This window comes from Microtus oregoni, unplaced genomic scaffold (genome assembly GCF_018167655.1).
Source record: "Microtus oregoni isolate MIOR12 unplaced genomic scaffold, Mior012 000015F_ref0000493, whole genome shotgun sequence".
In the NCBI taxonomy this organism is placed as follows: Eukaryota; Metazoa; Chordata; class Mammalia; order Rodentia; family Cricetidae; genus Microtus; species Microtus oregoni.
Window position 1 is genome coordinate 48461040 of NW_024543074.1, and position 21775 is coordinate 48482814.

Genomic DNA, 21775 nt, shown 5'->3' on the forward strand with positions numbered 1-21775 from the left:
CCTGGTCCTCTGAAAGAACAGACGGGGATCTTAAACTTTGAACCATCTCTTCTTTACTAGCCACAAATCAGGCTTTGTTAGTTGTCATTCTTTTGTAAAGTAGTGCTTTCCTTTAGCTGAGGTTTGATTCCTCTGAATGCCCTTCATTTCTGAAAGGATAACTAGATAAGCTTTTCTCTCTCTCTCTTTTTAAATTACTGTTTTTATTGAGTTATATATTTTTCTCTGCTCTCCTCCCTTCTTCCCCATTCTCCTTCTACCGTCTTCCATGATCCCCGTCCTCCCAATTTACTCAGAAGATCTTGTTTTATCTACTTCCCGTATAGATTAGATCCATGTCTCTCTTAGGGTCCTCTTTGTTGTCTAGGTTCTCTGGGATTGTGAATTGTAGACTGGTTTTTCTTTGCTTTATGTGTAAAAGCCACTTATGAGTGCATACATATTATATTTGTCTTTCTGGGTCTAGGTTACCTCACTCCATATGTTGTTTTCTAGATCCACCCATTTGTCCACAGATTTCAAGGTGTTATTATTTTTTCCATCGTGTAGTACTCCATTGTGTAAAATGTACCACATTTTCTTTATCCATTTTTCTGTTGAGGGGCATTTAGGTTGTTTCTAGGTTCTGGCTATTGCAAATAATGCTGTTACAAACATAGTTGGCCATTCTTACAGGTGTAAAATGGAATCTCAGAGTGGTTTTGATTTGCATGTCTCTGATGGCTGAGGATGTTAAACATTTTCTTAAGTGTCTTTTAGCCATTTCAGATTTGTCTGTTGAGAGTTCTCTGTTCAGGTCTGTACCCCATTTTAAGAAAGCGTCTTCAACAAATAGTGCAGGCATAACTGGATATCAACATGTAGAAAAATGAAAATAGATCCATATCTTTTGCCATGCACAAAACTCAAGTCCAAATGAATTGAAGACCTCAACATAAATCTAACCATTCTGAACCTCATAGAAGAGAAAGTGGGAAGTAAGTACACTTGAACGCATTGGCACAGGAGACCACTTCCTAAATATAACTCCAGTAGCACAGACACTGAGAGCAACAATTAATAAATGGGACCTTCTGAAACTGAGGAGCTTCAGTAAAGCAAAGGACAGGCATGGTCAACAGGACAAAATGACAGCCCCAGAATGGGAAAAGATCTTCACCAACCCCACATCGGACAAGGGGCTGATCTCCAAAATATACAAAGAACCCAAGAAACTGGTCATCAAAAGAACAAATAATCCAATAAGCCTTTCTCTTTAGGTTATCAGCTCTCTGGTTTTTCTGCATCAAAGTGACTAGTTTGCATACTGGTCTCTGCTACTTGCTCTCTTCTGCTCTCTCCTTCTTCTTGATTTGATGGTTATTGTAGTAGTATCTCTGCTATTATTTCATCTTCTACATTATGCTTTTCTGTAGGACATGTAGCATCATGTTAATCCCTCTTATTTTAGCATTCTTTCTTTGAGGTACTCATATTTTATTGATTGTGCTTTAGTCTATTATAATTGTGATTTTTTTTTACTAAATTATCACTATGATCAATGAAATAGTTCCTTTAGATTTTGCTTTTTGGCACTGAAAGATATACTAGATTTATGTTTATTTTTTGTATCATATTTACAACTATCTTTTGTTGTTGGTAGTTTCTTTTTCTGAAGTTTCATTTTTCTCTGATCATTATTACTTCAAAAATAGTAAGTGGAAAATTACTGAAGTAAGCATAAACTCATAAGTTTTAGATCACAAGCCATTTCAATAGCATGCTTAATACTTGTGCTTTCCCACACCCAAGAAATGATTCATGCAGCCAGGCGGTGGTGGCACACGCCTTTAATCCCAGCACTCGGGAGGCAGAGGCAGGCGGATCTCTGTGGGTTCGAGGCCAGCCTGGTCTACAAAAGCTAGTTCCAGGACAGGCTCCAAAGCTACAGAGAAACCCTGTCTCAAAAAACTTGAAAGAAAGAAAGAAAGAAAGAAAGAGAAATGAATCATGCATGCCTTTATCCCATAAATTCATATTGTATATATTACCAGCCCCTTAATCATTTGCTCTGGCATATTAGATGAACTATGATAGTACCACAGTAACTAGTGTTTAAGTAATTCTTATTTTACTCGGTGTCCCCAAGACACTAGATACTAGCAATTTGGTGGATACACTGAAGAGAAGTGTAAGCGGCTTATCTAGAGTATAGAAGTTTGCCCCATATATATGATAGTGGAGTTTATTCTAAGATTCTCAGTGGATGCCTAAGACTCTAATGATACCAAATCCTGTGTATATTGGATACATATACATTTATGTTTAATTTCTAAATCTTAAGCATGATGGATTAATAACAGATTAATGAACTTGCTTTTCTTAAGTTGAGAACTTTTATAAGTCAAAGAAAACAGTGTGGATATACTGTATAAAAGCATGATTCCCTGGGTTCCACATGGTAGAAGGAGAGAGTGTTTTCTGCAGATTTCCCTTTGACCTCTACTGTATGGCACCTGCAGTTTACATTGATTCAGTTGTAGTTACTCATGTGATGTTTATATTTTCTTATTTTTGGCCAATGGAACCCTTTTCAAGCTAACAGTATGTTTTCTTCAACTATCTCATCTTTATTATCTTTCTGGATTTAATCAGCTGTATCCTGGCTCTAAAAAATCGCTATTTCTAGCCTGGCGGTGGTAGTGCATGCCTTTAACCTCAGTACTTAGGAGGCAGAGGCAGGTGTATTTCTGTGAGTTCAAAGCCAGCCTGGTCTATAAGAGCTAGTTCTAGGATGGGCTCCAAAACTACAGAGAAACCGTGTCTCGAAAAACAAAAAACAAACAAAAAAATTGCCATTTCTACGTGAAACTCCTAGTACCTTTTGGTAACAAATTGTATTTAATGAATGATCCTAATATAGGTGTCTGCTTTTTAAAAAAATGATACTTTTATTTGGTTCTTCAGTATGTACTGATCCGTTTCTTTTCTTCATTTTTTTTAACAGGCATGCCCAAAGAAAAATACGAGCCCCCTGACCCTCGGAGGATGTACACAATTATGTCCTCTGAGGAAGCAGCAAATGGAAAGAAATCACATTGGGCAGAGCTTGAAATAAGTGGTAAGACATGGAAACATGGATTTATGTATAGAAATTAAAAATTTTGTGGAAAGTTAGGTTTTCTAATACTAATATATAAAAACAGCACATAATTTGAATCAGAATTTAAATCTCATTGACTGCCCATTACTTACTTGTACTTGTGTGTGCTCTTCCTCTCACTTCCTTAAGATGTCATGAACTCTAAGGATAGGGACTGTAGATTTTAGGGTTTTTATTAATATGTTCACTTTGTTGTTTTGGTATGTAAGACGTAAGCTTGTATTTGGAAACAGTCTAGTTGAAGTCTTAATGTTGAGACTGTTTTCATAAAGATGATTTAGCTTAAGTTTTCTCTTTTTCTTTTCCAAGACAGGGTTTGCATAGTCAAAATGAAGCTCAGTATGTTCTTCGTTTTGAGTATTTTCTACAGATGGGCGCATGGGTCCAGAGTCTAAAACAGACCTGAGGTTTAAGCTTTTGGACAGGATTTAAGGTGCTTTTTTCATAGGTGTCATCATGCAGATGGTGCAGTACCTTTGCTGTAGGAGCAATGTTAAGACCCGAAAGCTTTCCTATTGCTGTTTCTTGGCCAAAGCCATTAATTCTTTGAGGATTGCAGTATAGATTCTTTTCTATAATTTTTTTCATTAGCTGAAATATATTTATAAAAAGTGACATTCTTCTGTTTATCTTTTATTGCCTGATTGTCCTTGTTAGGGTTTTTATTGCTGTGAAGAGACACCATGACCACAACAGCTCTTATAAAGGAAAATATTTAGTCGAGGTTTAGTCTACACTCAGGTAGACATAGTGCTGGAGAGGTTCCTGAGAGTTCTATATCCAGACTGTTGTAGGAGCTGCGGGCCTCTTCCCACTGCCGGGCTCCTGGTCGCCTGGCTAGCTTATGTCCCGAAATAATTATTTCTTTTAAACACTGCCTGGCCTATTACTATTAATGTGTGTAACACCAAGGTGCGCTTACCGGGAAGATTCTAGCCTACGTCCATCCTGGGTCAGAGCTTCATCGTGTCTGCTCCAGAGAGGAGAGCTATCGAGTCTGAGCTCACTTCCTCTTCCTCCCAGCATTCTGTTCTGTTTACTCCACCCACCTATGTTCTAACCTATAAAATGGGCCATGACCTTCCTCCATCATTTCCCCTTTTTCTGTTTAAACAAAAAGAGGAAGGCTTTAACTTTAGCATAGAAAAATTACATATAACAAAACAGTTATAAAGTGAGAATTACAGTTACAGTATTTACATCTACTTTATCTTTTATCAAAACTAAGGAAAACTATAACTATATATTCTTTAACTCCATCAAAGACTCCAGAAGGATATAATATTACCTAATTAAACAAGAAATAAGCAACTTTCAAAACTCTAGAAATGACAGAGACATCTCGCTGCCTGGACAGTCACCCAAAGTTCCTCTATACCGTTGGGGCATTCATCTTCGGCCTATAGGCCCATAGTATCCAGCAGACTTTTTCCATGGAGCAGGAAATTTCAAAGGCAGTTCAGTCACTATCTGCTGTGTCTTGCAGAATGTCTCGCAGACTCTTTCATGAATCAGGAACCCCGAAAGACCATCTCACCTTTAGGCAAGTTCAGCAGTCCTCTCTCTGAGGGTTCTCTGTGTCCACTTTATGCAATAGTCCAGGCAAGAGCAGTTTCTTGCCCAAATGGCTATCAAACTCCATAAGGATCCTCTTCGATGCCCATCTTCCTCTTGAAGTAGATTGGTGCTCTCAGGAGCAAAGTGTCTCATTGTCATGAAAAGTCCTAAGTTATTAAAACATTTAAAATGTCTTATTCTGTAGTTTTTGAAAGATATGAGGAATGCCTATCTGAAATATATCTATGTACATCTAGAAAATCTAACTAACATGACTACAAGCTTGACTTATTATTGATGACTATCCATTAACAACCTATATACATTACATTTTTAAATGAACTACACAATCAAAATACCTTAATCAAGATCAGAAATACATATACATATAACAAAATTGACCTTAAATTTAAATAACTGAAGCAAAATCCATATCCATGCAAATTATCCATATCTATATCAAAGACTGGCAAGCAGCAGGAAGAGAGAAAGGTGCTGGGCCTGGCTTGGGCATTTAAAACCTAAAACTGACCCCTCCTTCTCCATCAAGGCCATACTTCCTAATGTCACTCCCTAAACATCTTATGTTTAGGGAGTCTATGGGGTCTGTGGGGTCATTCTCATTCAAACCACCACACTGATAAACATTTTGTATAGGAAGGAAAGCTATCTGTCTTTTTATAGGTATGTATGCCAGAGGTTGGTGGTAGGTGTCTGCTCAGTTGTTCTCCACCTTAGTTTTTGAGGCTTTTTCTTTTGCTGAAAAACTTCCTAGCAAAACTGAATCTAAGTCTGTAGTTCCTATATTCCTGCCTATAACAGTCTTCTCCCATAGCTGACATCTTTTATCAGTGATACATTTATTACAATTAGTAAATTGACACATCATCATTCAAAATCTGTAGTTTACGTTAGGGTTTCCTGTGGTGTTCTGCATAATGGTACAGAGGGTATAGAGCAGAAGTTCTCAACCTGTGGGTTGGGGCCTCTTTGGGGTCATATTCCAGATATTTACATTATGATTTATAACAGTAGCAAAATTAGTTATAAAGTAATGAAACTTTTTTTTGCTGTTTACTTTATTTACTTTGTTTTTTCTTTGCAAATGGGCAGTACTGTACTGTTGACAGAAACTTACATTGAGTGGGAAGGCAATCTCCAATTAGAAACTGGCAACACAAGACTCACCACAAACATATCAGTAAAGGCATGTCAGGAGAATGCAAGGAAAAAGAATCCATTGGGATCACAGTATGATCTTATAGAAAATGGTGGAAGTCAAGGCATAAGCAGAATTCATCATGATGTTTATGGTGATTAAGAGGTCCCCGTAAGACTATGGGGATCAACTGTAGCTCCCTAAGTTTCCCCCTGACTCTCATCTCTTCCATGAACATTTTCATATAATCTCCTTCTCCACCCAACACATCATTAATCTGCCTATTGGGTATGACTCATCAGAAGTTAGGGGCAGGTCGACCAGCCTGTCCTCTGGTTCTGGTTGTTTACAACAGGCTGGAGGCCATAACCTCCTCCCTAAGGATAGTTTTCCTGTCAATTCTGCAGGGGCTGCTCCATTTCTTCATTTTTCTGGATCTCTGCCTTGCCACATAGACCTCTCAATTCTTACTGCAAGATGCGTTGCCACAGCTCTCAGCAGACCTGCTCTGCTCGGTCAGGGCCTGATGCTAGCCCGCCGTGCGCAGGGAAGCATGGAGCTGGTGGCCAGAAGCAAGTCTCAATGAAATAATTGTATGGTTGGGGGTCACCACAACATGAGGAACTGTTTTAAAGTATTGCAGCATTTGGAAGGTTGAGAGCCACTGGTATAGAGTCATGGATCCACCATTATAGTATTACACAGAATAGTTTTTCTTCTCAAGAAATTCTGTTTCAGAATATTTATTCTCCCATGCCTGGCAATCATATTTCTGTTCTCATAGTTGCGTCTTTTTTGTGAAGGTGGAATAATTGGAATCATACAGTATGTATTCTTTTCAGATCGGCTTTTTTCACTGAATCCTGTGCCTTTCGTGACTCAGTTTCATTCTCCTTAGCCCTGCATAATGCCACACTATCTGGAAGTACCATCATCTCTTGCTTACTCATGTCCTAAAGAACATCTTGAGTTCTTGCATGTTTTGGCATTTTTACATATTGCTACTCCAAACATCTGCCTCTGGATTTTGCTAAGGACAAAGAAGCTCATATGCTAAGAGTATGCTTGGTTTTTACGAGAAACTACTCAAGTGTTTTCTGAAGTGCAGCTGTGTACTGTGTTTCCACCAGAGTGAACAAAAATTCCTATTTTACAGTCTCGTTAGGATTTCTTGTCCTCGGTGCTTTGAGTTGGCCATCGTGATGGTGTGTGTTGGTTATCTCCTTTTAAATTCAGTTTCTTAATGACATGTAGTATTATCTTTTCATATGCTTGTCATTGATGTTTTCTTTGATAAAGTATCTGTTCTGATCTTTTGACCATTTTAAATAAGTTTTTTCTTTTGTTGTTTAGCTTTTAATAGATCTCTATATAGCATAAGTAACAGCTCTGTTGTGGCTTAAATGCGAAATGTCCGCCTTTAGGTTGCTGTGTTTAAATACTTGGTCTCTAGCTGATGGTGTGAGAGTTCTGTAGACTTTAGGAGGTGGAGTTGTGGAGGAAGTGGGCCATTGGGGAAAGGCCTTGAGGCTGTATCTGTCTTGGTTCCATTTTCTGTTCATTCTGTTTTCCTGAAAGTTGATGCTGTATTGACTTCTTGGTTTTGCCAACATGCCTTTTCTGCTTTCTACCTTCCTTGTCTTTCCTGCTGTGTTGAAATGGAGGCCCTAGAATAGTGATTCTCAAGTTGTGGGTTGTAACTCCTTTAACAAACCTCTTATCTCCAAAAATATTTACATTATGATTCATAATGTAAAATTACAAAATTTACAAAATTTCCAAATGTAGCAAAATTACAGTTACGAAGTAGCAGCCAATCAATTTTTGTTGTAGAGAGGCCTCTTGCTTGTTCCCAGCTGCCCAGACTCCTGAAATAATCACACAGAAACTATATTATTTGCAATACTGTTTGGCCAATAGCTTAAGCATATTGTTAGCTAGCTTTTACATCTAGAATTAATCCATTTCCATTATTTTATATTTTACTACAAGGTTCGTGGCCTACTGGCAAGGTTCCAACATGTTTGTCTCCGGTGGCAGCTCCATGGCTTCTCCAACTCTACCTTCTTTCTTCTAGCATTCAGTTTAGGTCCCCCTGCCTCCCCAGATCTACTTGGCCCTATCAGGCCAAGCCAGTTTGTTTGTTAACCAATGATATTCACAGCATGTAGAGGGGAATCCTACATCACCTCCCCTTTTCTGTTTAAATAAAAAAAGGAAAGTTTTAACTTTAATATAGTAAAAACAGGTATCAATTAAGAATTACAGTTACAACATTTATTCTACTTTTTTTATCATAACTAAGGAAAACTATAATTAAACTATATATTCTTAACTCTATCAAAGACTCCAGAAGGATATAATATTACCTAAGTAACAGAAAGTGCATTGAAAGCAACTTCCAAATCTCTAGAATTGACAAAGACATCTCGCTACCTGGACATTCATTCACCCAAAGTTTTTCTGTATTATTGGGGCATCCATCTTCAGCCCACAGGCCCATACTATCCATCAGACTTTTCCATGAAGCATAAAATTTCAGACAGTTTTGCCTATATTGGCAGTTTGTCAGTAGCCCCACCAGAGACAGATGCCGGATCGAACTTTACCTGGTAAACCACAGCCATTTGGCAATATACAGATTAGTTAGAAATAGGTTAAATTAAGATGTTAGCCAATAAGAAACTAGAGCTAATGGTCCAAGCAGTGATTTAATTAATACAGTTTCTGTGTGGTTATTTTGGGATCTGGGCAGCCGGGAAATGAACAAGAGGCCTCCTACAACGAATTTTATGGCTGGGATCACCATAACATGAAGAACTGTATTAAAGGTTCATAGCATTAGGGGGGGTTGAGAGCCATTGAGTAGAACAGTGAGCCAGAACAAGCCCATTCTTCCCTTATAATGCTTTGTCAGCAACAATAACTAATACAGTCTTTAATCAGATGTCTTTCCCACTCCTGTGTTTTCACTTTGGAGATGAAGTCCAGGGCCTCATGCACGTTAATTGTGTTCTTCTCCAGAACTACATCTCCCAGATGTGCCCTTTTATAAATAGCTTCTTTCAGTCTATGGCTTATCTTCTCCATAGTCAAGGGCAGACTTCTTTTTATTTAAATGTTTTTCTTTTCTTTCCTTTTTTTTTTTTTGGTATTACATTGATTCTGTATATTAAGTTGGGAATAACTGACATTTTTGGCAGTATTCAGTTTTCCTAGCCGTGAACATGGGCTGTCTTTTTACTTATTCATTCTTACTTGATATCTTTTTATGGAATTTCATACTTTTCCTCATTTTGTATCTCTTGTTTTTCGTAGTGTAAATGGTGGTGTTTTTACTTTGAATTTCATTTATTCATTGCTGGCATATCAAACAGACTGACTTTAAGTCTTCCTTTATGATTTTTAAATTTTACTCTTGTATTCTAGTTTTAAGCCTCATTATATATTGGTAGTTTCATTCATGAGAAATAATAAGTTGTTTTTGCCCACCTAGATTTTTTAGTGTTCTTCAGTTTTATAAAGGCAAATTTCTGTTTCTTTTCTCCTTCTAACTGAAATACTTGTAATGAAAGTCTAGTGATGGGTTTTTTTTTTTTTTTCTTCTTTCAGATTCTGGCTCATTTTGTTTTGCTCTTTTGAAAGGTTTTAGCTGGAGGAAGAATTCTTAGTTAATGGATTGTATTCTTCAATAACGCTCACCTTTGCCTCTTGTTTATGTTGTTTTTCTTAAGTCTACAATCATTCCTATCATTGCTTCTGTTATGTATGTCCATTTTATGAAACAATTTTTAAGAGATTTTTGTCATTGGTTTTAAGTACCATGATTATGATTTGTTTTTGTAGTGTTCCCCACACACATACACTTCTTTGGTGATTAGATTTTGTTAAACTTCTTAGATCTGTGGGTTTACAATTTACATTGTCAGAAAATTTTGTTCTGCTTTCCTCCCCTGTCCCTTTAGGAGTGTGTGGTTAGTTGCATTTTAGTTTATTTAAATTGTCTTTTAGATTGGTTAGGCTTAATTTACTGTTAACTTTATTTTAGAACTAGTTTTCATTTCTATACCCTTAATTTCATTAATTTTCAGTGTCATCTAATATTTTCATCACTAGAGGTTATGGGAATTTGTTTTCCTTGCCTTTACATTTCCCTCTTTCTCTTCTCAAAGCATATATCAAATATAACTTTATTATCTTTGGAACTGTTTCTGTTTGAGGTTGGTTAAAGTCATTTTGTTTCTTCTTGTTTGCATGCTTTTGTAATTTTTGTTCGAATATACAAAGTACAGAGGTCTATTTCTTGAGTTCTGGATAAATTTTATATTCTTAGAAATACTCTTGAGCTTTGTTCTGAGAGTTAAATATCTTGGAAACTGTTTGATTTCCTTGAAGCTTGCTTTTAAGTAGTACTTTCCTAAGTATTCTCTGGTTAATAGGTTTTTCCGTTCTGGCTGGTAGAAAATCAAATTGTTCTGATCATTGAGATCCCAAGCATTGCTTTCTTTGTTCTTATCAGTTTCTCTCTGCTCTCCTCTTCATGTTAGGGTTATTTCGTACATGAAAACTTTCTCCACATCTTATGTAGCTCTCTATTTAGCACTCCATTCTGTGAATGTTACCTGCCTTGACCTCTCCCGACTCTAGCTTCATCTCAACTTAAATTTGACCATCAGACTCTGCCTGGGTTCTGTCCTGTTGCATATTTTCAGGACACTGGGCAGAAGGCAGAAACAGTTATTTGTGCTGACTTTATTTTCCACCTTTAACTGCTGCCGTGCTGCCTAGTGCCCACCATCTGAAAATGTCCCCTTCCTTCTGAACCTCTTAGAGGTTTTGGTCTATTGTTTTTCTTTTCCTTGCAGTTTTCAGTTCTTTGATAGTTGCTGGAAATGGAAATTCTATGACCTTTTTTTCTTTAGGAGTAAATCTACTTGTTTATTTTTCAGCTAATTATGGAGGGGTGGGTGACTTTAATCTAATTAGGGACTGATCTGACTTGAACCAGATTTCACTGGTTGTGAGCACCTCTGCCTGTTGTTAGATCATCCCTCTTCCATTTATAGCTCCCAGCTGGAATTTTGGTTTAACATGCTCTTCTTCCACAGGTTTCAGAGTTCCCCTTCTTGAATATATAAGATAGGTTAGATTCCGTTTGGCCTCGGCATCTGCTTTCAGTTTACTTCTCAGCTGCTGTTGGTGATTCTGCAACTGGTACTCTTGGAGCATATCCCCCTTCATACCTGTCTATGCTTCCCTGTCTCCAGGTTTCCTGTCATATCTTTGCTGCCTTTGTTTTCCCCGGTACAAGAGTTGGCCAACAGCAGTGTTGTTGAACAAACAGGTGCTTTATACTTAGTTTTATTTATTTTTAAATTTCATATAATACATTTTGATCCTACTCACTCTCCACCCCAACTCCTACCAGATTTTTTCCTACCTCCCTGCCTGTCTGTCCAACTTCATGTTCTCTTTCTCTTAGCAAACAAACAAATAAAAGACATGGAGTCCAGTTTGTATTAGCCAATTACTTCTGAATGTGAGGTATGTCCTGGAGTGTAGTTAATATTTCATGTGTCAACTCCATTGAAGAAAACTGACTTTTCCCTTAGGTAGCAGCAATCAAATGCCAATAGCTTCTTGACTGGGGGGTGGTACTTTTTGCCCACTACAAACAAACTCTTGTCACAGGAATCTTAAATTAGATGTGTATAAAAAATTCTGCCTTAAGATGTCAACTTTCATATCTCCTTTGTACCCATTTTAATGGGGGGGGGGGTAGCTGTGATTATCTATTTTTGAGATGCACCTGTAGTTCAACAGCTGTGTTGGTCACAGGCCTTTTTGAGAGATATCAGTGTAGGGCAGAAGGAATTGTACTAAGCAGAACTATATGCATTGAACTTCCAGGAGATACAGGCTTGGCTCTGAACTTAGTGGCACCTAAACTGAAAAGATTTTTGAAGCAGGTGCTTTGCCTTTAGGCCACACATTAGTTTTTATCTGTGACACTAACATTTGAGTTTATTGAGAAAGCTTTATTCAGATTTACTTTTCTGTGAAGAATAACATACTATGACTAAAATATTGAATCAATAACTTTATGATTTTTTAAAACTATTATATGAAGCTCTTTTGATAAGTATTAAGTATAACTTGAGAATAAGTCAGGCTAAAGTGGGAGAGGAAGAAACTTAAGTAGAGACAGCAGATGCTGAGTGGTAGTTTTAAATCGTCACTCACTTGTTAGAAATTATTTATATGCCATTCATTCATTTCTTTCTGAACTGATGAGTAGGCAATTAAATATAAAGATACCCAGAACTTTACAAACTGTAGGAGTTCCTGACATGATAGTTATGAAACTGTGATACATAGAGAACACAAATGCTTGAAGTGTTATCTTTGAGAAGGTTTTACTAGCTTGGCATGATTAAGGATAGCTTCTGAGATGATGATATAAGCCAAATAGAACTGAGATAAGGGAACTTTAGGAAGGGAAACACAAAAATATTTTTTAAAAAGAGCACAGCGAGGCCAGATAGCCAGCCCTGCCCCTCACTGGCCTTGTGAGAACTGGCCTGTGTGGCAGGAGAGATGTGATCACAGGAGAGCTAGTTCCACCCCTACCTAGCCTGCTGCCAAAGTGATTCAGGCATGGAACAGTTGGCCCTGGCCCTCACTTTGGCAGGGGGCAGTCCTAGTACAGGCCCATTGACCAACTCAGCTACACCCAGGCCCACATCCAGGGTTTTGAGTTGGCCTATCCCAACATCTACCCCATGTATGGCCTGCTAGAGTACATGAAGGGACTGGTCCTCTGGATCCATAGCTACAGGATCTCCACGATAGCAGGATATCTGAGAGGAGTTTGAGTGAGGTATTGATAGTGTTTAAACCAGAACCTTTGAAGAACAAGGCCAATAACTCACTGCAAGAACATTTGCAAGTAAACGTTTTTGGATAAAATGGTACTGTGTGACACATTGCAGCTCCGATGCCACTACAACAGAATATGTGATAGGATGGGAGGAAAGAAGGAGCAATGTTAAAAAAAAAAAAAGAAGGAGCAATGTTTTGTGGGTTTTGTTTTTGTTTTTTGTTTTTGAGAGAGGGCGCTACAAGGGTAGAGGTAGACATGGAGGCATTGGGAAATAAGTGGGATTGGGGTACATGATACGAAATTCCCAAAGAATCAGTAAAAAACTTTTGTTAAATTTTAAAAAGTACACAGCAGGGCTGGAAAGATGGCTCAGGAGTTAAGAGCATTGGCTCTTCTTCTAGAGGTCCTGAGTTCAATTCCCAACAACCACATGGTGGCTCACAACCATCTGTAATGAGATCTGGTGCCCTCATCTGGCCTACAGGCATACATGCTGTCAGAACACTGTATACTTAATAAATAAATAAATCTTTACAACAAAAAAGCAAACAGCAAAAGTCCGTTTTCCATTATTTCTCTCTGCATGTTTCTTTGCATCCCTCTAGAGTTGCTTTGTGCAAACACATAAATGAGTTATTCCATTCTTCTTTTTTAATTAAAATGATATATCTGTAGATCTGTATTTTGAGTGGGTTTTTCTTTCAAGTTTATTCAGCACATCACAGTCTCCAGCTTCACTGAGGTGGCTGGCCATGTCCACAACCAAAGCCGCCTCTAAACTGGAATTCAGCTGCTGAGCCAGTCCCAGCCTCAGCTTTCTTTGTCAGCCCCAGAGGACACACAGCATTCCTTCTGTCAGTATTTCTGCAGTTCACTCACCCTCCAGAACCCCTAGGCTGACGCCTGCCAGTTTTAAGATGGCTGCATCTTAAAACTGTTTTAAGGTGGCAGTCATGATCACTGGATGTAGGTGGAGGTAATTTCAGAGATATTGGATACCCTTTTTCATAAGGTAGCAGTAGAAATGTCTCCAGGCAAACTGCTCCTTCACCTGGCCTTTAGACTTGAGAGACTTAGTGGCCTTCATTACTTGAAGGTTGGGCACATTCTTGTCTAATAGCTCGGGGTATTTGGGCATATGCACATCTTTTTTGGCAACCATCACTTCTTCCTTAAAAAGGAGTTCATAGATGGCAAACCAGTTCTTCTTAGGAATCAACATCTCAGAGGCTACAGGGTTTGAGGCAGAGTCTGGAAAGGAACAAGAGATTACTGGCTTTGTGGGAGCCTAGGCAGTTTGGATGCTCACTTTACTAGACCTGGATAGAGGTGGGTGGTCCTTGGACTTCCCACAGGGCAGGGAACCCTGATTGCTCTTTGGGCTGACGAGGGAGGGGGAATTGATTGGGGGAGGGGGAGGGAAATGGGAAGCGGTGGTGGGGAAGAGACAGAAATCTTTAATAAATAAATAAATTTTTAAAAAAATTAAAAAAAAAAAGAAGAGATTTTTGTGGTTTTTGAGACTGGGTTTCTCTGCATAGCCCTGGCTGTCCTGGAAATCACTCTGTAGACCAGACTGGCCTGAAGCTCACAGATATCTGCCTGCATCTGCTTCCCGAGTGCTGGGATTAAAGGTGTGCGCCATTGCCACATGGCAACAATGGGCTGTTTTATATTGTTCCTAATATCTATAGTCAAAGGTATATCCATTTGTAGTTTTGACATGTGATATTTTGAAGTTTTTTTTTTTTAATTTACAAGGAACAGTATCATCCTGGAGATTTTTTTGTTATGATCATAAATAATTAAGATGGTTATGATGATTTTCTTATGTTTTCTCCATCAGTTTTACATATTTATTATATCTACTAGTTAGTTTACCTTTTTGTTTGTGTGATAAATAAGGTCCTACTTTATTGTTATATGCACATACATTTGGTTAATATATGCATTCTATATGCTAACAGGAATGTTCTTTGTCAGTGCTATGAACTTTTTTTTTTTCTAAATCTTTGTAGATCTGTGGGTTAGTTAAAGCGCTTTGATTTCTTGATAGGTTCACTCTGCCTAGTCCTTTAGGATTGTTTGCAGGCAGACCTTACTGAACTGCTGTGAATGTGTGCATTAGGTAACTTCTTGTCTGCTTCTCACATATCTGAATGACTGATTTAGTGTTTGTGGGGGAATCAAAGCAGTACTAAACCAGGAAACTGTAAAGATCAACTGTAATTCTTGTTTCTTCTAGAATGTCAGATGTTTAGTTTATTTTTTCCAGAATCTTTATAAATGTATAGTTATTTGGATTTCTAGGTAGGTTCATTAATTATGCGCATAGTCTCTTAGTAGCTTGCTAATCACCACTGTCTGATTTCAGGGAACAATAATTCTTTCTGTCTCCTGATATTTAGCAATAAAATATTCTGGGAACTTTAGAATGAAGTCCCTTAGTTGAATATGGCTCTTAACCAACTTAGGAGCATATTTTCCACTTAATTAGAGAAATGTTCTTGGATCAAGGTAGTCATAGTTTTACCAAAGTGTAATTCACATGCAGAAATTGGCATGCATGGGGTGGGGGGCACTGGACTGGATAAATGGCTTGGTGACATACTGTTCTTGCATGTCCTCTTACAGAGGACCCCAAGTGAGTTCCCTAGCACCCTCATCAGGTGGTTCAAAAATAACTGTAACTGCAATTCCTTGGGATTGCATACCTGCGCAGCACAGAGTCCCACTTACATACACACAATTAAAAATAAGTTTTTTAAATCAACATGTATATATTGTAATAATGTGGTGTATTCTGACCTGTAGGTATGCTTTTTAGTGAGTGTATCTATCATTCCTGAGAATCTGTGATCCTTCGTTTCTCTGTCAATTTTGCATCTCTTCTCTCATTTCTATACTAGATTTGTGTTTTATAGAATTTATGTAAATGACACCAAGATGGTTTTTGTTTTTATTTTTCTGGTAGGCATGTTTTCTTGTAGCCTTGGCTGTTCTTGAACTTGATATGTAGTCAAGGATGACTTTAAATTTTTTTATCTTTCTGTTCCTGTGTCTTTCATTTCTGGGACCAGCCACATGCATACATACTATATACCTGGTATATGTTAGCACTGGTAATCAAACCCAGGACTGCATGTATGCCCGGCAGGCACTCTGCCAACTGAGGTGAATCCTCACTTCCAGTGTGTTCTTTTTTTTTTTTTTTTTTTGACTTGTTCTTTCTCTACTTACTCATACTTAATTTGGGGTTCGTCTTTCTTTCTTTCTTTCTTTCTTTCTTTCTTTCTTATGGAGTAGTATTCTGTTGCACAGTATGGCAGCATTTGTTTATCCATTAACCTGTTGGATTTAGAGGGACTATTATTTATAGTGCTTCATCATTACAAATTAGGCCACTGCAAATGGTCCTGTTGGTGTGGGCATAGCTTTTATTTCTCTGGGTTAAATATCTGTAGTCAAATGGTAGTGTATTTTTAAACTTCTGAAACTCTTGAGACTGTTTAGAAGCAGGTTTGTTTCCTTTTTTCCTCCCTTTCCTTTGGTTTCCTTTTCATTTAGTTTTGTTTTACTAGATGTCCGATCAGCATCATTAGCACAGTGGCATATAGTGAGTGTTTTGGACTTAGCTGTCCTTACATGTAATGCTATCTTATTGTAATAAGGAGGATGCTAATTTGTTCCCAGCCACTTAGACCCAAAATAATCACACAGAAACTGTATTAATTAAATACAGTTGGCCCATTAGCTCTAGCTTCTTACTGGCTTAACTCTTGCATATTAATTTAACCTATTTCTCTTAATCTGTGTATCACAACGTGGCTATGGGTAGCTTACCAGCTAACGTTCCCAGTGTCTGTCTCTGGCAGGTTACATGACTTCTCTCTGACTCTACCTTCTACCTTGCTATAGGCCAAGCCAGTTTCTTTATTCATTAACCAATAAAAGCAACACATAGACTGAAGGACCTCCCACACCATCTTATTGTGACTTTAATCTGTGTTTTTTAAATTATTGCTTGTTGAACATATTTCAGTATGACTTATCTGCCATCTCTTTGTCCTTTTTGCTGAAGTGTTTGTTTAAATTTTGCACTTCTTTTGAAAAGAGTATTTTTAAGTTCTTTATTGTCTTAGTCCTTTTAAAATATGCCACAGGCTAGGTAATTTATAAACAGTTCAAAGTTGTTTTATATTGTCAGAGTCTGGAGCAGTGGCTCTCAACTTTCCTATTCCTGTGACCCTTTAATACAGTTCCTCATGTTGTGGTGACCCCCAACCATAAAATTATTTGTGTTGCTACATCATAACTATAATTTTGCTATTGTTATGAATCGTAATGTAAATGCCTAGTTTTTTCTGTGGTCTCAGGCGACTCTGAAAGGGTCATTTGACCCCTAAGGGGGTCACAATTCACGGGTTGAGAACTATTGTTACAGAGACTGAGAAGGCTGAGATCAAAAGAGAATAGGTGAAAGAATGGCATGGCTGGAGAGTGTGAGAGAGAGAGGTTGAGAAGAGACTATAAACTTTCATAAATTTTTCTCATAACAACATCAGCCTGTTCATGAGAATAGAATGTGGTGAACTGAACATACGTCATGTCCTGCTGGCATTGTATATCAGATATATATATTCATTTAGTATTCAAAGCTGTGTAAGTGCTCACTGTTAGCATTCCAGTGCTTGTTTGGAGCACTTAACAACATTCAGTTCCTGCTTGGACAGCTAAATGGTTTTCCTGGTTTTGGAAATGATTGTTAAAGCCACTATAGACTTCTGGGATTTCATTTCATGACCCATTTCTTTCCTTTTTTCCACATGGTGCTGGAGATTGAACTCAGAGGCTTGTGGACTTTATCCCCAACAGAATGTGATTTGTTTGTTTTGAAGGCAGGGTCTCACCATTGTGTGTGCTGGTCTTAGACTCATATTGGTTTCTGGCTAGAGGTGTGTGTGTGTGTGTGTATTTTTTCACTTGTCAAAAGCACCAGCTGTTGGTTCATTGGTTTAATCTGTTCTCTTACTATTTCAGGTTTGGATTAAAATTCTTCTTTTCTAGTTTATTAATACAGAAGCCAAATCCATTCCTTCATTGATTTGAAACTTATGTTTCTTTTCTTTCTATATAGAATAGTTTCCAGTTAGTCTTTTAATTGTTCTGACCAGTGAGGTAATTTCTAGCATTTTCTAGGCATCTGTACCAATTTCTAAATTTAATCCCAACATGATTTTGACAGAAAACATTTTTTATTGTAATCTCTTTATAGTAAACATCCCATCTACACTTGACGTAAGTTGTCTTTTGCTGCTGTTGTGTGGTCTTTTAAATCAGTGAAGTTAGGTTAGTTGAACTGTAGCATGGTCCGTATCATTTTTGTCTTTTTAATTGAGAGGAGAGTTCTGAAATCTCTTGATTGGATTTCTCTTTCTCTTCACAGTCTTACCTGGTTTTGCCAAAGTGTTTTCACAACTTTCTTACAAGTTCCACAAATAACCTAGGAGTCTGTATTCCTGATTAAGTTGGCTTTATTATGGTAGGATTTAGTCGTTTGGTTCCTTTGTTTGTTAGCAGCAGCACAGCTACTCCAGCTTTCTTCTCACTGTATTAGATTATTTTTGTACTCTTGTCCCTATGTATTTAAAACTGGTAAATAGTACATGTTATTGGGGTCTATTTAGACATTTTCGTGTGACTGTTAGATCTTGAACTCACCATCTTACTAGTTTTTAATGACCCCATTCTGTTTTATTTTTGTTTTTCTTACCTCTCTGAAATAAATGGATGTATGAATGTTTGACTTATTTTAGTGTACATTATCGTATGCCACTTTCTGTGTTGTGTTAGAACCTCACACTTCACTTTCTCATCTTTATTCTTTTGTTATATTCGTCTGCCCTAAATCTTGTAGTTTCTATTAGTTTTACTTTAAAATAGGCCATGTTTGTTTGTTTTGAGATAGTGTTGTGTGTAGCCAGACTGACCTTGAACTTAATACACTAAGGATGATCGTGAATACCTAACACTTGTGCCTAATCCTTCTGCCTTCACTTCCCAAAGGACAGTATTGTAGGCATGTACCATCACTCCTGACATTAGTCAATTGTTTGGTTGTTTGGTTGGTTGGTTTTAGTTTTTTGAGACAGGGTTTCTCTGTGTAACAGCTCCGGCTGTCCTGAAACTTTTTTGTAGATCAGGCTGACCTCGAATTCAGAGATCCACCTGACTCTGTCTCCCAAGTGTGCCACTCCTGCCTGATAAGTAAAAATTATAAGAAAAGGGCAACACCGCCAGCACAAGAAATCCAATTAGGTCAAATCAAACCAAATCAAAATCCCATTGTTTTATTAAGAATAACGCTCTCGGATGGCCAAGTGCATGGTGGGGAGACAGGACAGCCGGGAGCCCATGCAGACCCAAAAACAACTTGTTTCTCCTCTGAGAGCTCTTTTAAATACCCTGTGGGAACCGTCCTGACCCCCCACTCCCCAGAGGAGGGGTCAGGACCTGGCATGCTGGGATTTGGAGTCCAGAGCAGTGCAACTCCCAGGCCAGGGGCTGGGTCCACACTCCCAACTTAACACTGCCCAGCTAGTCAGTTGTGTTATAGAGAAATTTAAAATATTTTTAAAAGTTTGTATGTTATATTTACTACAGATATAAACATTCCTAATCTGAAGGACCTGAGATCTAATACTTAATATCCATGTTTTAAAATCTCAGATTTTAGAACATTTCAGATTATTAGATTAGGAATTTCACTGGTAATATCTATATGCCAATAATTCCAAATCTGAAAGTCTCAGAAGTAGAGCTGTATAGCTTGTATTTCTAATAAATTTCCATCTGGTAATACTGTTTTTATACTACCTAAAGAATTTTCTACCTTATACAGCTACTGTCAATAAATTCTTTCAGCTTCCCTCTAACAAAAAAACTTGCCTTCATTTGGAAATTTTTACTTACACTGCATTGGCAGGATCTTTCCCCCAGAACGTTAAAGACTGTGCTCCAGTCATTTTTTATAACTAGACATCTACTGACATTTTATCTTTGTTCTTTTTTAAATGTAATTTTCCCCATATGACTGCCTTTTATTTATTTTAAGCCCTATATAATAATATAAATAATAATATATAAAATAAATATTTTGTTTATTTTGGTTACTGTGTGTGTTCATATAGTTTTCTTTTTCTGCAATTTTTTTGTTGTTAGAAATAATTTATCTGGCTAGAGAAATCTTGATAATTAACTTTCATTTATTTTCAGTGATATAGATTCACTTTCCATAGTGAAGGACTTCCATGAAGGCATTTTCATTCATATTCTCCCTTCTGTCTCTCTTTCCTTTTTCCCAGCTTCCCCTTCTTGCTAGTCTCCATGTTTGAATTTGCTGAACTTTTGTGTCTGTTGGTGTATTAGTTACATGTCTCATTGCTAGTTCAAAATACCTGACAAATGCAACCTACGGGAAGGGAGGGTTTTTGGCTCTTAGTTTCAGGAAATACAGTCTATGATTGGGAGCATATAGTGTCCGGAGCAGGAGACAGGCAAGAAGCAGAGGTGAATGTTGTAAATGCTGGTGCTCAGCCCAATTTTTTTTTCCCAGTCTGAAACCTTAAGCATAGAATCGTACCACCCACTCCCACCTCAGCTAACCTAATCTAGATAAATCCTTCAGAGACATGTCCAGAGATTTGTTTCCATGGTGATTCTGAGTTCCATCAGATTGACCGTCAAGATTAACTATCACACTGGTTTAATAGTCCTCTTTGCATAAGTAACATTTTTTTTGTCTCTCTTTCTCTTTTCTTTTCTTTTCTTTTTTTTTTTTGGTTTAATGAATACTCAATGAAGCATTTTTCCGAGGTATTCCTGACCACCTCCTCCCAGCCTCCCATTTCCCTCCCCTTCCTCCCACCCTTTCCCCCCTCCCTCCACTCCTCTCCCCCTCCCTCTCCAGTCCAAAGAGCAGTCCGGGTTCCCTGCCCTGTGGTAAGTCCTAGGTCCTCCCCCCTCCGTCCTTATCTAGGAAGGTGAACATCCAAACTGGCTAGGCTCCCACAAAGCCAGCACATTAAGTAGGATCAAAACCCCGTGCCATTGTCCTTGGCTTCTTTTCAGCCCTCATTGTTCGCCATGTTCAGAGAGTCCGGTTTTATCCCATGCTTTTTCGGTCACAGTCCAGCTGGCCTTGGTGAGCTCCCAGTAGATCAGCTCCCCTGTCTCAGTGGGTGGGTACACCCCTCGTGGTCCTCTTTCTCTTTTCTTATAACAGCTTGAAATACAATTCATACATCATATAGTTCATCAACCTAAAGTGAAGCTTTGGTGAATTTTTGTATAGTTATAGATTTATGCAGTGTTTATCTCAGTTTCAGAATGCCGTATTTACTAGCATTCGTGGGTTTTTTTGTTTGTTTGTTTGTTTTTGTTTTCCATTTCCCCTTAGCATCCTTTCCAAGAAGTGTTTCTCTTCCCTTTTAGTGGGTTTTTACTGTCTGGACATTTCGTGTAAGGGCATTCATACGATAGATGATATTTCATCTCCAGCTCTTTCCCTTTAACAAGTATTTTAACAAGTTGGTCCTTGTTCTAGCATATATTTGTTTTGCAAATAATATTGTATGGCAATGAGCATACCATATTTTATTTAAATAATTATCAAGTCAGTTATCTGGATTGTTTGCACTTTTGAGTCTTTAAACATTCTTCTGTAATTATTTTTGTTGTTGTTGTTTGTTTTGTTTTTCGAGACAGGATTTCTTTGTGTAGCTTTGGAACCTGTCCTGGAACTTGCTCTATAGACCAGGCTGACCTCAAACTCAGAGATCCTCCTGCCTCCATCTCCTGAGTTTTGGGATTAAAGGCATGCACCACCACCGCCCAGCCTTCTGTAGTCATTTATGTGCACATATGAGAAAATACTGAGAAAATACCTGCCTGCTTGTATATTAATTCCATATTGAACTTTTTAAGGAACTGCCATGCTGATAAGTACCTGGGCCATTTTATGTTTTCACTAGCA

The 21775-nt window shown here is 37.9% G+C and overlaps 1 protein-coding gene and 2 pseudogenes across 6 annotated transcripts in view; 1 reads left to right on the forward strand and 2 right to left on the reverse strand.

Annotated features, from left to right (window-relative positions):
- The window catches only part of Cnot6 (CCR4-NOT transcription complex subunit 6), a 50122-nt gene that overhangs the window by 9970 nt on the left and 18377 nt on the right, over positions 1-21775 (forward strand). For all 6 annotated transcript variants that reach the window (XR_005975621.1, XM_041664147.1, XM_041664150.1 and 3 more), the window contains exon 2: positions 2987-3100. Coding sequence is in view for 4 of the 6 variants with exons in the window: in XM_041664147.1 (XP_041520081.1) it covers positions 2989-3100 (112 nt within the window). In the remaining 2 variants the exon portion in view is untranslated. The remainder of the gene's footprint in view (positions 1-2986; positions 3101-21775) is intronic.
- On the reverse strand, positions 5959-8485 carry LOC121456142 (annotated as a pseudogene).
- LOC121456231 lies at positions 13476-13963 on the reverse strand (annotated as a pseudogene).